A 13,317-nucleotide genomic window follows, 5' to 3' on the forward strand; every position below is an offset into this window, starting at 1 on the left:
ACCATCTTCTCTCAAGAACGTCGTCGAAGCAAGCATTGCCGACCTACAGCAAGCACTCAACAATGGCTCCATCACCAGCGTCGAGCTCGTGGCCAAATACCTCCAACGCATCAGCACATACGACGCCCGAGGACCATGCTTGAATTCCATTCCCATCCTCAACCCGGATGTCTTCGACGAGGCCGCAGCATCCGATGCCCGTCGAGCAGCTGGTCAGCTTCGAGGTCCCTTAGATGGCATCCCATACACCCTCAAAGATAGCATGATGTACAAAGGCATGACCTGCTCCAACGGATCTCGAGCTTTCAAAGATCTAGTAGCAAACTCGGACTCTTTCGTCGCTGAGCGACTGCGACAAGCTGGAGCTGTCTGTATTGGTCGCACGAATACTCCGCCGATGATGGCATCCGGTATGCATCGAGGTGTTCATGGCCGGGCTGAGAGTCCGTACAACTTGGAGTACTTGACTGCAGCCTTTTCATCTGGCTCTTCGAACGGTGCTGCGACGTCGACAGCGGCCTCGTTCGCTGCATTCGGACTTGGATCGGAGACTGTGTCTTCTGGACGTTCGCCTGCTTCGAACAATGGGCTCGTGGCATACACGCCTTCCCGAACTGTGATCTCGCCTCGTGGAGTGTAAGTCAGACAATTCATGTACAACTTCCATTCTTGACTGACCTTGTTGACAATAGATGGCCACTCTACCCCACCTGCGACGTAATCGTGCCCATGACAAGAACAGTCTCAGACATGCTCGCCATCCTAGACGTCCTAACAGCAATCGACTCCACAACAAGCGGCGACTTCTGGAGAGAACAAAACCACGTCAACATCCCCCCTGTCCCTCGCCCCCAGTCCTTTCTCTCCATCAAGTCCCCCACCACAACCTCCCTCCACGGTAAACGCATCGCCGTCCCATCCATGTACATCGGACTCCCCTCCCCCTCCGCAAAACCCATCACCACCTCCCCCTCCATCATCGCCCTCTGGAACCTCGCTCGTCTCGACCTCGAAGCGTCCGGAGCCACAGTCATCTCAACCGACTTCCCCCTCGTGACACACTACGAAGACGACTCCATCTCCAACCACACCAACAACGTCCAGGGCTTCACCCCCGACTGGAACAGCAAAGAACGCGGCGAGCTGGTAGCTTACCTCTGGGACGACTTCCTCATCGCCAACGCCGATCCGAACTGTAATACTCTGGCTTCCGTAGACGGTACGAAGATGTTTCCTCGTCCGGAGGGGTATATCCCGGATCAATACATGGAACACAAGAATTTCATCGACTACCCCAATCTCGTTGAAATGGTTAAGAACCGAAACGGGAAGAGTTTGTGGGACATTGACGGGTTGGCGGAAGCGTTGCCCGCTTTGGAGGACCAGCGGAAACGGGACTTGGAGGACTGGATGGACGGGCTCAACATCGACATGGTTGTGTTTCCTGCGAATGGGGATGTTGGAAAAGCGGATGTTGATACGAATGATGAGAGCGCACGGCATGCTCTTCAAAATGGTGTGAGGTATAGTAATGGCAATCGAGCGATTCGGCATATGGGTGTGCCGACGGTGAGTGTTACTATGGGTTCGATGGAGACGACCAAGATACCTGTGAACTTGACGTTTGCGGGGAGACATGGGAGTGATGTGGAGTTGTTGGGGTATGCGTGGGAGTTTGAGCAGAGGACGAAGAGGAGGATTGCGCCGCCTGTGACGCCTGCGCTCGGTGATGATAGCAGTGTTCGCTCGGCTGTCGGTGGTCTGAACGAGGTCGGGGAGCTGGACTTGCAGATCAAGGTTGCTGAGCGAGTTGGTGAGGATGAAGTACGACTGACAGGGACTGTGCAGTCTTCCGAAGATGTCGAGCTGGAAGTCTTCGTCGATGGAAAAGCTGTTGCAGCTTCGCAGATTGAGTCGGTAGATGGAAAGTGGTCGGTACAAGCGCAGTTCACCCCCTTCGAGCCACCGGTACCGCTGTACGGCGGAGTCGGTGAGGTGGTCGGGAATGTCGTCGTGGTCGTACTGGCAAGGTCTGCAGGAAAGGTGCTCGGAAAGCTGGTGATGCTCGATCAGAAGAAGACTTCACAGAACGTCTAGCGCAGGACCAGATCAAGAAGGAAGGCAGTCTAGTACCAGTCATGTTATCATTGCGAGGGAGGGAGGGAAAGAACCCAGTGAAGCGGAAGCGTGAAACAGTCGTCACCGTTGAAGAAGCCGAGAGGTACATGGCAAGAACAGAAAATTGTCTATCCCAATTTCAACACCATCGCTAAAAACCATCAGTCGCTCACTCACGATCGATGCCGCGGAAGAAGAAACCAAGTAAACTCGACATCGCTCGACGCTCAACGCCCATTCCAAAATCGATGAGATCAAAGAAGCTTGTACCAAGAAGCAGAAAACAGTACTCCGAAATGAGCTCATGGCGACACCACCTCCATCATCAGCTCCCCTCAATAAGACCCACCACCGGGTTGAAGTTCTGCCAATCGCAAGCCGTTGAGATCTTGACTTGACCCTTACCAGTCGCCACGACTTTACCCTGGCGCATGATGGAGATTTCGGGAGCGACGCCATAGTTGGACACGAACGGCGGGAATGGCACCATGCCCATACCCGGCGTCTTGCCGTCGGCGTTGAAGGTCCAGTATTGGTTGCTACCGATGGACATGGAGATGGTGGAAGCCGACTTGACCAATGCGAAAGCGAAAACGGCGTCTTGCGCAAAGTCCTTGTTGCGGATGGCAGTCGACGAACCGCCGGTGCAGATGGTATCTTTGGGATGTACGCGGTACCAGTAGATGACCTGATCTTCAGTGACGGGCGGCGGGCTGCCGGTCTTCCACCAGGAGATGTAGTACTTTGCGATGAGGCGCCATGGAGCGTGATCCTGACCGTAGACATAAGCGCCCATCTCGCCGAGGACGACGTAGTCTTTGGCGTTGACGTCCTGAGAAGGAAGGTCGCGGATGTAGTGAGACTCGCAAAAGTCGTTCCAGGTGAGGATCTCGATGATGTCGGGTTGAACCTCGTCGTTGCTGGTGATTTGCTTGAAGCGGTTGGGGAACAGCATGTCACTGTACGCCACCCAGGCGTCGAGAGGGTTGCCATTGTTCAGATCCTTGTACTGCCACGGGGACATGGCTACACAGAGCATTGTTAGCCACTTGTTCACATGTGAGACATATATCCCTTGCGCCTGAACTCACCCATGATGTAAGGTCCTGTTTTGCCAGCATTCTTCAGGGCGGATTGGAACGCTTGATCAGGGGAGGCGGTTATGTTCGCCTCGACATCGAGTGGCCAGGCCTGCCAGTTGAAGTAGCCGTCGATGGCAGGGTAGTCGGAGATGAGCTTGGCGGCCGAGGATTGTGCATTGGTCTGCGCAGCGGTCGAGTACTTGGTGAGAGCTGGCGCAAGGGTGATGGGGTTCTTCCAGTACGCCATTTTGTCTTTGAGACCTTGGAAGAATTGATTGCCGTAATGCTCGATGTTGTCGCCTCCATAGGTGGACACGAGGAGGTTGTTGTTCCAGCGGTAAGCAGCGGGGCTCGAGGCGTGTTTGGTGATCATGTCTTGCATGAAGGTCTGGTTCCAGTAGTGGTTGCAGATGGTCCAGCTCATGTCGAAGGAGTACATCAGCTTGAAGCCCTTGTTCTCGGCCGCGGTGAAGGCATCGTCAATCCTATCGACGGACCAATTCTCGTTGGCCTGGCAGTTAGGCGGAGTCCAATTGAGAGCGAAGCCGTCGATGCCGACCTCCTGCGCAGAGGCAATGTCTTTTTCCCATTGGTCGACGTCGTATGCGAAGCTGTTCATGACCATGAAGTGAGCAAAGACGGTCGAAGCCGACGCTGTCCGGACCGCGGTCGCCGCAAGCAATGCCACGAAGAAGGCGAGCATGGTGAATGTCGGTGATGATGTTGTTTTATTCTGTGTTTCTTTTCTGTTGTTGATTGTTGTATTCTGTCGATCTGTTGATGCTGCTGTCACGTGTTGCTAGGTGGATGAGAAAATGAAGTCTTTCGCTGCTTGTGATTGTGTTCGATAAGAGTGAAGTCGATGATGCTGCACTTGCTGGAGGAGGGTATCGAGTCGACGATGTGGTAATGAATGGACTGCTGCGAGAGCGTTTAAAAGGAGTGACTTTGGATGTTTGCAAATGAGTGTGATATAGCACCAGGCCAGAACCTCTCAAAGGTGTGTGTGTGCGTGTGTGCGTGTGTGCGTTGTCGACGACGATGCAGCAAGCGTGCAGACGTAGAGTAGGGAGGACAATGAAGGGAGAGAGGAGAGCGAGGAGACAGGAGGTGTGCACGACGCTGGTACTTGAGATTGAGATTCCCAAGACTTGGAACTGCCACGCCGCAGGACACACCCATGGAAGATGGAGGATTCGAGGCGGGACTCCACTCTCCGAACAGAGGCAGCCGTTGTGGAGCGCCGCTGATGTTGAGAGAGAGAGAGAGATGAATGGTAGCCGCCGAGACCAGGGGCGGGCGCGTCCTTGGCGAGGTGCGCACAACACACGACACGACAATAATGTGTGGTCCGGATAAAGGAATGCAAGGACCCAGCGCGGGTTGGCTTGATTCTCACAACAGCGGAGAGCAAGAGATGCAAGAGAGATGCAAGAGATGTTCATGCAGGAACCCGTCGCTCGGCGGATCCTCCCGGTTTCAGGCAAAGTACGGCAAGGATTATTTTGACGCCCACTTGCAAACATGTAATAAGAATCGGAAGCCATGCAATTTGGGATTCATGCGGCTGGGCAATGCGGCGTGCGACCAATCTTCCTGCACGTTATGCGCCTCTTCATTCGTCGACCGAGGTTCCAGACCCCGGCAGCCCATGTGAGTCCAGTATGCGAACCAGGAAGTCATTTCATCTACAGATCCTTCTTCAAGGCACAGTGGTGGAGCGGTATGCTTAGCTAACAAGGGCGCGAACACACCCTATCGTCAACCGAACATCGCCATGCAAGGTGTCATCCTCCTCCCACGCCGCCTCATCTATTGTCCGCAGTAAACAGGAGGAGAGCCAAACTGTGCCGGATCCACAGCCCGGCCAGACCACAGGCGGTCTGCATCGCCAGAATCTCCAAGGCCAACCTGTCCTCGCGGAGTGGACCCCTCCAGACCAGCCACAGGTTCAAGATGGTAAAGTTGCTCGTTTCAAGTACCCTTCCCGTCGTCGCATCCACCTTGACCCGCAGCAGTTTGAGGGTGTGCAGAATCTTCAGCACTTCACCGACAATCGGCCGCAGTGGTTTCGTGTCGAACGTCGCAACCGAAGCTTCCAGCAGCCCGGTCCGCGCATTGAAACGTGGCATTCTGTGACGCGGACACGGGACCAGAGCAAACAGCTGCGGTGCCGAGTACACAAAGTTGAAGATCTGGGGGATGAGCAGGAGGAGCAAGGTCTTGCTGAAGTGTCCCAGGATGCCCACCACGGCGAACAGCATGCCTGCGAAATAGCAGTATGTGTCTCCGACGAACACCTGTGCAGGGAACCAGTTGTGCCGCAGCAGCGCAAGCGAGACTCCGATGAACGGCAGCAGCAGGTAGATGCTGAACAGATGTGACTCCGCTGCGGGATGCGGTTGCTGTACCGTCGGTAGTAGGTACAACGCATCGTTCAAAGCAATCAAAGATGCAATCACCAAAGACTGACCGACTTCGATCCCGTTCACCCCTGCTAGGATGTTGATGCTGTTGGGACAGAATATCGCAATGGCTGCCATGTAAGCGTAGTACAACCCACCGAGGTCGATGAGCTCCCCCAGATACCCACGCAGTGGGAGGGGAACCACGACATGCGTGATTCCAAAGTCCACATAGTACAGACCGAGCATGGGCAGGACCGCAAATGCCGGGATGAAGAACTTGTGTCTCCATCGCATGTCAAAAGAATCGTCCAGGAAGCCGAGGATGATCGTAGATGCCAGCGTTCCGTATGCGAAACCATAGGAGGCGAGCTGTTTTCGGGGCGGTTAGCGGACGTGACACGGCAGGATGCGGGTAAGTCGCCTTGCCTTTCTCAGGGGGAAGCGGTGGAGAAATCGGCCTGTCTCGAGCTGCTGTGCCTCCAATATCGCATCCATGTTTCCCGCCGCAGACGTCACCTGGATCATGTCTCGCTTGAAGGCAAACGGCAGGAAATTGATGATGGCGAGGAGGTAGACCAAGGCGCTGATCAGTCCCATCAACTCCGGTCTGCAGTTGTTGTCAGCAGGTGCATTTATTGATTGGCATGGCAGCAGTCGGTGTGTTTCATTCTTACAATTCAATGGGATTCTTCTTGGAGAGATCTTTTCCCTTGTAGCCTCGCTTGAGGAAGACATCGCCCGTCCATCGTATTACCGCGTAGGAAAATGCAAATGCAAGACCACTGATGGCGAGTGACGCGTAAAGAGGCTCGCCATCACTTTGCCAAGCGTTGATGAGGATGGCGATGCAAGCGACGGACAGAATCCCCAATGAATACACTTCTGTGCCGCTCAGGGGCTGCATGGCTGACCGTCACCGAGAAGAGTCGTGGATGAGATGGCGATGCATCATTTCTTTATGATAGACGATCGTCGGTTAAATCACAGAAAGACAGCTGGCTTGGGTCAACCGAATGGGGCAACGCTAGTCCCATCGCGGGCCGTCCCGAGATCCACTTCCTGTCCACTCACAATCGAGTTCCACAGACGACATCCTTCTCAAACACAGACGTCGCACACAAGGTCAATCTTCGTCGCAAGGTCCAGCTCGAGCGTCAAACGTGGTCGGTGGAACGGACAATGCAGTGAGCTCAACACCTCCGTGCGACTGCTCACGATGGACGGATGGCAGCCAATGATTGAGAAGTGCAGAGTAGCAGACCATTGAAAGATCCTGGTATACAGCAGCAACAAGAAATGACCTCCAACAATGGCTTCCATCGCTTCTCGCATGGCCACCAAGACCTGCTGCTAGCCGTGAGCTACAACTTCTATGGCACCCGCATGGCGTCCGCATCCGCCGACCACAAAGTCAAAGTCTGGGATCGCAACGACCAAACCGGCCAATGGATCGTGACAGACGTCTGGACCGCCCACGACGCCGAAGTCACCGACGTGAAATGGAACGGCCCTTTCGTAGGCGAACACCTCGCCACCATCGGCGAAGACGGCCTCTTCAAAATCTGGCAAGAAGACGTCAACGAACCCCCCAACTCCGGCCGAAGATTCAAACCCATCTTCCAACAGTCCACCTCCACGGGAGTCCCCTACGCCTCCCTCGACCTCAAAAACATCGCCGCGGAAACTTACCTCGCCATGATCACCCGCGACGGCTACCTCACCATCTGCTCCCCAGAAGACCACGACGACCTCTCCGCCTGGCGCGTCATGTGGTCCGACTACCTGGTCCCCACCCCGCCACGAACCGAAGAAACCGCCTTCCGCCTCAGCTGGCACAAGGAGAAGATCCCCGCCTGGCCCGCCGTACTCGCCGGTCTCGACCGGAAATCCCTCAGCCTCGCCGTCGCAGTCGGCACATCCGTCCGCGTCTTCCGAACAGACAAGGATCGCAAATTCTACACGGCCGCCGTGCTGGACGGTGCCACGGAACTGGTGCGAGACGTCGATTGGGCGAACGGTAGCATGCGGGGATTCGACGCGATTGCTACAGCGAGCAAAGACGGACACATCCGGATCTACGAGCTGCACACGCCCGGCGCATCATCCCTACCCACCTCTCTCGCGGGATCCGTGGCAGGCGACAACGAAACCAGTCACAACACTTCCAGTCCTTCCATAAGCAAACCATCCACGACGACGAGATCCGGCATAGGCGCCGGCCTCGCCCTCGGCGCCCGGGGAAGCCGTGATGAGAATGCCCGAGCGCCAGGCGCCGTGAAGCAAGAGGCCAAATTGGTCGCGGAGATTGCGGCGCACAGTCACGTCCCTTGGCGCGTCAGCTGGGCTCCCATGGCGGACATGTTGCTTTCGACGGGGGATGATGGTTGCACGAGGATTTGGAAGAAGTCGGTTGAGGGGAAGTGGGCAGAGGCGGCGGAGATTGATGTTTTCAAGGGGGCGTGAGGCCAATGGGTGATGGTGAGGCTGAAGAGTGGGGGGCAAAAATTTCGCGGATCGCATGATGTGCATCGGTCGTGCGAATTTTATCCCGGTGGTGCGAACCATTGTTGACGTGCAGTAGTGTGATGAACATGGCCGGAAGGAGAATTGTCAGGAGATGAGAGCCGGATATGCTCGTTCAACAGGAGAGAACGCTAGTATACAGTATGCACAAACATTACATGTGCGCCGCCACGATGCAATGACAATTCCCACCTACACAATCGACGCACAACGGCGCTCGTCGAACAAAGTACCAAATCTCAGTGCTCCCTCAGCTCAAATTCAACGTCCAGTGCGCCGTTCATGTGTCTCCTCCCAGTTGTGTTGCCAATTCCCTCTATTATCCCTTTACAACCGTCTGCTCCAGTATCTGTCGCATCTGAAGCAATCACTCCAACTGTTTCTGAAATCGCTTCCGCAAGCTATTATTCACAACCCCTCCAAACCCAAATGCCGGCACAATCCGACACATTCTCGCAAGCGAACTCTTCAGCCAATCTAGCCTCACCTTTTGCAACCTCTCCCTGACCGTCGTGTCCCCGTTACGATTGTAGATGTCCAGTCCGTAGAGGTGAAAGGGCGTGCTGATAAGCTGTATCGCCGCCGGAGCGAGGAACTGTGCAGCCGACGTCCGACTCATGTACTTCTCCGCGGCCTCGCTGAGAGGAAGTCGCGGAGCGATCAAAGGCGGGAGGTTGAAGGAGGCGAAGATTGTCATTGCGTCGCGGACGGCGAAGAGGGCGTAGGTTACAGGAGGGACCGGGCGGCTGGAGACTACCCCAAACATCTTCGTAAATTGTGAGTCTTTGACCATTGTGAGGCTCACGTTCGCGACGCTAGTGGCTGCGAATTTCGAGACGCCGGAGGTGGTGGTGCTGGCGGAGCGGTTTTTCGTGGTGGACTTGAAGGTATCCAGGACGTTGGCGGAGAGGTAGGTGCCGCCGTAGACCATGAGGATCAGGCCGAAGGTCTTGGAGGTGAGGTAGAGGTGTGGGCGGAGGAGGAGTTGTGTGAGCGAGGCGCGGACGGAGGTCATGAGTTGGCGTTTGCCAGAGGCATTTTCCATGATGGCTCTGGGGATGTTGTCAGCCTTCTTCGTCCCGTACAGCACTTCGTTCGGCAAACTCACTTGTCAACCATGCTCACGATCGGAGCAACCATAGCTCCAGCTGTAGCACCGCAAGCAGCATCAACCGCGAGCCGTTGGCCCAAATGTTTGGTGTTCCATTCCGACATCTTTGTCGTTTTAGCGGTGTCTATTAAACTGCTCGATTATCTGTTTTGTGTAATCTTCCCTTCTTCCCAGCTCTTATCTCGTGCAGAAACTACCTGCAGATCTCCGAGACCGGCAACCGTATTCGTTCGATCCTAAAGGCCTCGTCGGCATGGGCGATGATGTTGGCCTCCAATGGCAGCGGAGGCTTGGCTGATGTGGACTCGTGCTTCTTGCGGTTGTCGTAGTCGTGGATGAGTAGCTTCGAAGGATATCCGAGGTGAGGTAAGGTATGAGGTACTTTTGTATGACATGCCGATGGCTTTGTTTATAGCTCCACTAGAGCTTTTTCTGCTCCGGAGCTGGGGCCGGCTGAAGTCTGCCTTGCTTACACGAACTCACAGGGCACCGTGCTCTTTAGACCAACTTCTGTTGTTCTGCATTAATGTCCTTCGAATGCTGCAGCTCAAAATGATCTGTGGGAGATGGGCACTCAACTCGAAACACAGTTCCCATCTCACTCTACTCGAATATGCCGGGTCGACAACAGCGATCCTCCGAGCGACTCCTTGGATGAGAACACAAGCCTGGAATAGAGTACTGCTATGTCTGTTCCATCGTGGCCCATGACTTCGGCACGGGATAGAATACAGCCATATCTTGGAAGGTAAGATGTCGGCCGCTTGCTGTGCCCGTGATCTATCATGCGATACTCTGCCGCCAAGGACGTCCACTCATCTATGTGATCAGTTCTCAAGTGCTCTGAGACGCCGCGCACCGATGCCGATGACAAGGTATGTCATATATGGCATCGACTTGCAACCTTGATCGAGACTTTCATGCGAGGACAGGTGAGACCATCGATCGCTCCGCCTCCCAACAAGCAGATGGTCTTTCCATCGCTCGTCTCGCATTCGCGTAAGTATCCCAATGAGGAAGTCGTCGTTAACACGGGATTTGTGGCATGAGAAGTGTCGTCACGATCTCGAGATCAACAACAACGTGCACTATAAAGAACAGGTCATGTTCATCGAACCGGACCGCAGGAAATTTGCATTTGAAATACACAGCACACGATTCTCAGGTGCTTCGCTCGAATTCTCGCGAGTATGACTTCTCAGGTCCGAGGTTACATTGATCCCAACTTTCCAAATCCCATGGGACCCAACGATGCGTCTATCATCATATATGGATAAGCATGAGCTGATGTGAATACGTTGACAGCTTTTTTAATTTGCGTCTCTCAGCTACACGCCCTCCCTCGCCGTCGGAGTCCTTGGCGTCGTGCTCTTCTCCATCGCAGCAATCACTCACGCCTACCTCCTCTTTCGACACCGGACCTGGTATTTCACACCCATACTAGTCGGCACAATCATGGAGATCGTCGGCTATGTCTTCCGTATCCTGTCCAGCCAGCAAGACCCATACTCGGTTCCTTGGTTCGTGGTGCAGTACTTCTTCATCGTCGTGGCTCCTGTCATGTTCAGCGCGGCAATTTACACGCTCGTGTCCGTCATGATCGACATCTACGGGCGGCAATACGCTCCTCTACCGCCAAAGGTCGTGCTGGCAGTCTTCATCACCTGCGATGTGGCGGCTACGATCATCCAAGTTGCCGGCGCCGCGCTCGTGGGAGTGGCCTACTCGAACCAGAAGGACCCGACGACCTACAACAACATCCTACTGGCAGGTTTGGCGTTCCAGGTGTTCTCATTCGCCGTCTTTCTGGTCGTTCTGGCGTGGACTTTGGTCAAAGCAAGAGTGAGCCCGGCCAAGATCAGCAGGAGCTTCATCACAGGCCTCATCATTGCGACCCTGGCCGTATATCTCAGGACCTGCTTCCGTCTGGCAGAGACGGCTGAAGGACTGATGGAAGAGCTGTCGACGCATGAAGTTTACTTCGGGTGTCTGGAATTCGCGCCGGTCGTTGTCGCGGTGTTCATCTTCACGTATTGGCATCCAGGGCGATGGCTGAAGGCGGACATCTTGGAGAAGCATGAAGCATGAAAGTGAAGCAATCCAAATCTTTGATGTACCACATTCCAATTCTCGGCCATCATATCCCAGCCTGCTCCTCCCACGTACATCCTCCTTTATGCAAGACAGTATGGTTGAGCTCCGTGCCTGGAGTGAGAGGAACTTGCAACGCAACCGTGTCTTCATTAGCAGGATACTCAGTTCCATGCCCATATACACTGACATCAGCGGTGTCCTATCTTGAGGTCAGCAAAGCGCCATGTTCGACCAGCATAGACCCATATGACACTTCCTACCTCAGCAAAGATCAACCCATACTTCCCCCCAATAACCCACGCATCATCCGTACAATTTGGAAGCGTGATATGCACCAGCCCGGACAAGAACGTCACAAATCTGACGCACACGAATAAGCAATAAAAAAAAAGTTTATGGACTCGCTCGATCGGCGGGAAGAAGGTGTACATACTGCGCAGCAGGAGCTCTATGCAACCCAGCATTTGTCCGCGGCGGAATCACGGTGTACGAGACATTGCTGGCTTCTCCGAGATACACGGATAGTGCGCCGACGGTACCTGGAGTTGTGCTCACGGCGAAGTTTTCGAGACCCCAGCATTCGAGGGTTGAGACGTTGTTGGATGCGGTTATGGCTGTGATGTTTAGGGCTGAGTTCGAGGTTTCTTGGGAGGTGGTGAGGGGTGAAAAGAGGATGAGTAGGATGGGGATGAGACGGGCTTTGGTGAAGGGATACATGTTCGACGATGTTTGAATGAAGATGGTTGGTCGTTGTCAGTAAAAGCTAGAAGCGGTCAGTGGGCCCCCGCAGTTGACGACCTGATAAAAGGTAGATTTGCTAGCCTGCTACAAGCTACGGGTGTCTCGTACAAAAGATTCTGATCGCTCTCTCGTCCGGACCGGCATCATCTCGGCTTCAATGTTGGATAATGTGCAAGCAGACGTGTCTCTACGGGACGGGTGCAAGGTCATGCCTCGTATGAAGGAGCTATGGATCGGCACTAAGGTAGTACGTACCGTACCGAATAGGAAGGCGTCGTATTCGACCAGCAAGGTTCAAAGGATTCGAGCTTCGCCGTACATCGACTTCAGCTTTCGGTGTCAAGTCTGTATGACGCTTCGACTTCTTATCATCGCATCCGACAGTGAATGTTCACCGTATACCTGCTTGATCATGTCCGCTGTTGAGCAAGCTCTCTCGATTACGTCCAAAGATGAGCAGCAACATCTCGAGCTTCAAATCCGTCTTCAAAGTCGACATCAAGCGGACATGCCGAGCTGAAAGACTCGCTGCCGCGAGCGCTCGTACCACGAAGGGCTCATAAAAAGACTCGCAATGGCTGCTTGACTTGCAAGAGACGCAGAGTCAAGATAAGTACGCCGAAAAGACAAAGCCCAGCGATCTGCGACTTCCGGACAGTGATCTACCTGTACGGGAGAGACATGACTCTTCACTCGCATTGCGGACCGATTGTGCTTTCGGCAGATGATAGCAACGGCGTCCTCGGGCGAGAGACCGGATGTTGCTTGCAGGCCTGCCGCGGGCTTTCGTCGAGTTGTGTCAGTTGGAGGAAGACTCTTGCTATGAGAATGATGCATACCACCGAACCCTGCGGACACTGACGCCGCTGTTTCTTCTCGAGTCGTCCGCGGAGAACTTCACGCCACTAATAACATTCATTGTTTGGACTTGATCGGATCTGAAGCCGTTGCTAAGGAGGAGGGATTATCGGGCTCTGCTCTTGTTAGCGTACTGGTATGCGATATTTGGGCAGATCGGGCAGTGGTGGATTGAGAAGAGGGCGAGGTCGGAGTGTCGTGTTATAGTGAGGTAGTTGTCGATGCGGGCCGATGTGGATATGGGGAGTCTGCTACGGTTTCCAGCTGCATTGGGTGCTGGTGATGAACTGTTGGCTCGGAAATGTCTGAAAGAGATTGTCGGGGATCTCGGACCAACGAACGTGGACTTGTAAAATGTGTCGATAATTTGCTGCAGTCAATG

General features: G+C 54.4%; 6 protein-coding genes across 6 annotated transcripts; 3 read left to right on the plus strand and 3 right to left on the minus strand.

Moving 5' to 3' along the window:
* Positions 1 to 16: 16 nt before the first annotated feature.
* On the plus strand, positions 17 to 2,097 carry MYCGRDRAFT_41851 (uncharacterized protein; the record flags this gene model as incomplete). The annotated part of the gene is made up of 2 exons (XM_003852238.1): positions 17 to 636; positions 693 to 2,097. Coding segments are annotated over 2 exons (2,025 nt in total), but the record flags the coding sequence as incomplete, so codon positions are not given.
* Positions 2,098 to 5,008: 2,911 nt separating this feature from the next.
* Mg77997 (UDP-N-acetylglucosamine:dolichyl phosphate N-acetylglucosamine-1-phosphate transferase-like protein) lies at positions 5,009 to 6,553 on the minus strand (the record flags this gene model as incomplete). Its single annotated transcript, XM_003852476.1, has 3 exons — positions 5,009 to 5,977; positions 6,002 to 6,215; positions 6,283 to 6,553. 3 exons carry the CDS (start codon positions 6,510 to 6,512, stop codon positions 5,009 to 5,011), a joined length of 1,413 nt encoding a protein of 470 aa, XP_003852524.1.
* Positions 6,554 to 6,768: 215 nt separating this feature from the next.
* On the plus strand, positions 6,769 to 8,071 carry MYCGRDRAFT_72424 (uncharacterized protein; the record flags this gene model as incomplete). Its single annotated transcript, XM_003852239.1, has 1 exon — positions 6,769 to 8,071. The coding sequence occupies one exon, from the start codon at positions 6,905 to 6,907 to the stop codon at positions 8,069 to 8,071; it is 1,167 nt and encodes a 388-aa protein (XP_003852287.1).
* A 427-nt stretch (positions 8,072 to 8,498) lies between these two features.
* MYCGRDRAFT_72426 (uncharacterized protein) lies at positions 8,499 to 9,603 on the minus strand (the record flags this gene model as incomplete). Its single annotated transcript, XM_003852475.1, has 2 exons — positions 8,499 to 9,183; positions 9,240 to 9,603. The coding sequence occupies 2 exons, from the start codon at positions 9,344 to 9,346 to the stop codon at positions 8,499 to 8,501; spliced, it is 792 nt and encodes a 263-aa protein (XP_003852523.1).
* An 829-nt stretch (positions 9,604 to 10,432) lies between these two features.
* MYCGRDRAFT_42167 (uncharacterized protein) lies at positions 10,433 to 11,330 on the plus strand (the record flags this gene model as incomplete). Its single annotated transcript, XM_003852240.1, has 2 exons — positions 10,433 to 10,497; positions 10,571 to 11,330. The coding sequence occupies 2 exons, from the start codon at positions 10,433 to 10,435 to the stop codon at positions 11,328 to 11,330; spliced, it is 825 nt and encodes a 274-aa protein (XP_003852288.1).
* Positions 11,331 to 11,406: 76 nt separating this feature from the next.
* On the minus strand, positions 11,407 to 11,993 carry MYCGRDRAFT_28735 (uncharacterized protein; the record flags this gene model as incomplete). The annotated part of the gene is made up of 3 exons (XM_003852474.1): positions 11,407 to 11,535; positions 11,597 to 11,696; positions 11,770 to 11,993. Coding segments are annotated over 3 exons (453 nt in total), but the record flags the coding sequence as incomplete, so codon positions are not given.
* Between the last annotated feature and the right edge of the window lie 1,324 nt (positions 11,994 to 13,317).

This window comes from Zymoseptoria tritici, chromosome 5 (assembly GCF_000219625.1).
Source record: "Zymoseptoria tritici IPO323 chromosome 5, whole genome shotgun sequence".
In the NCBI taxonomy this organism is placed as follows: Eukaryota; Fungi; Ascomycota; class Dothideomycetes; order Mycosphaerellales; family Mycosphaerellaceae; genus Zymoseptoria; species Zymoseptoria tritici.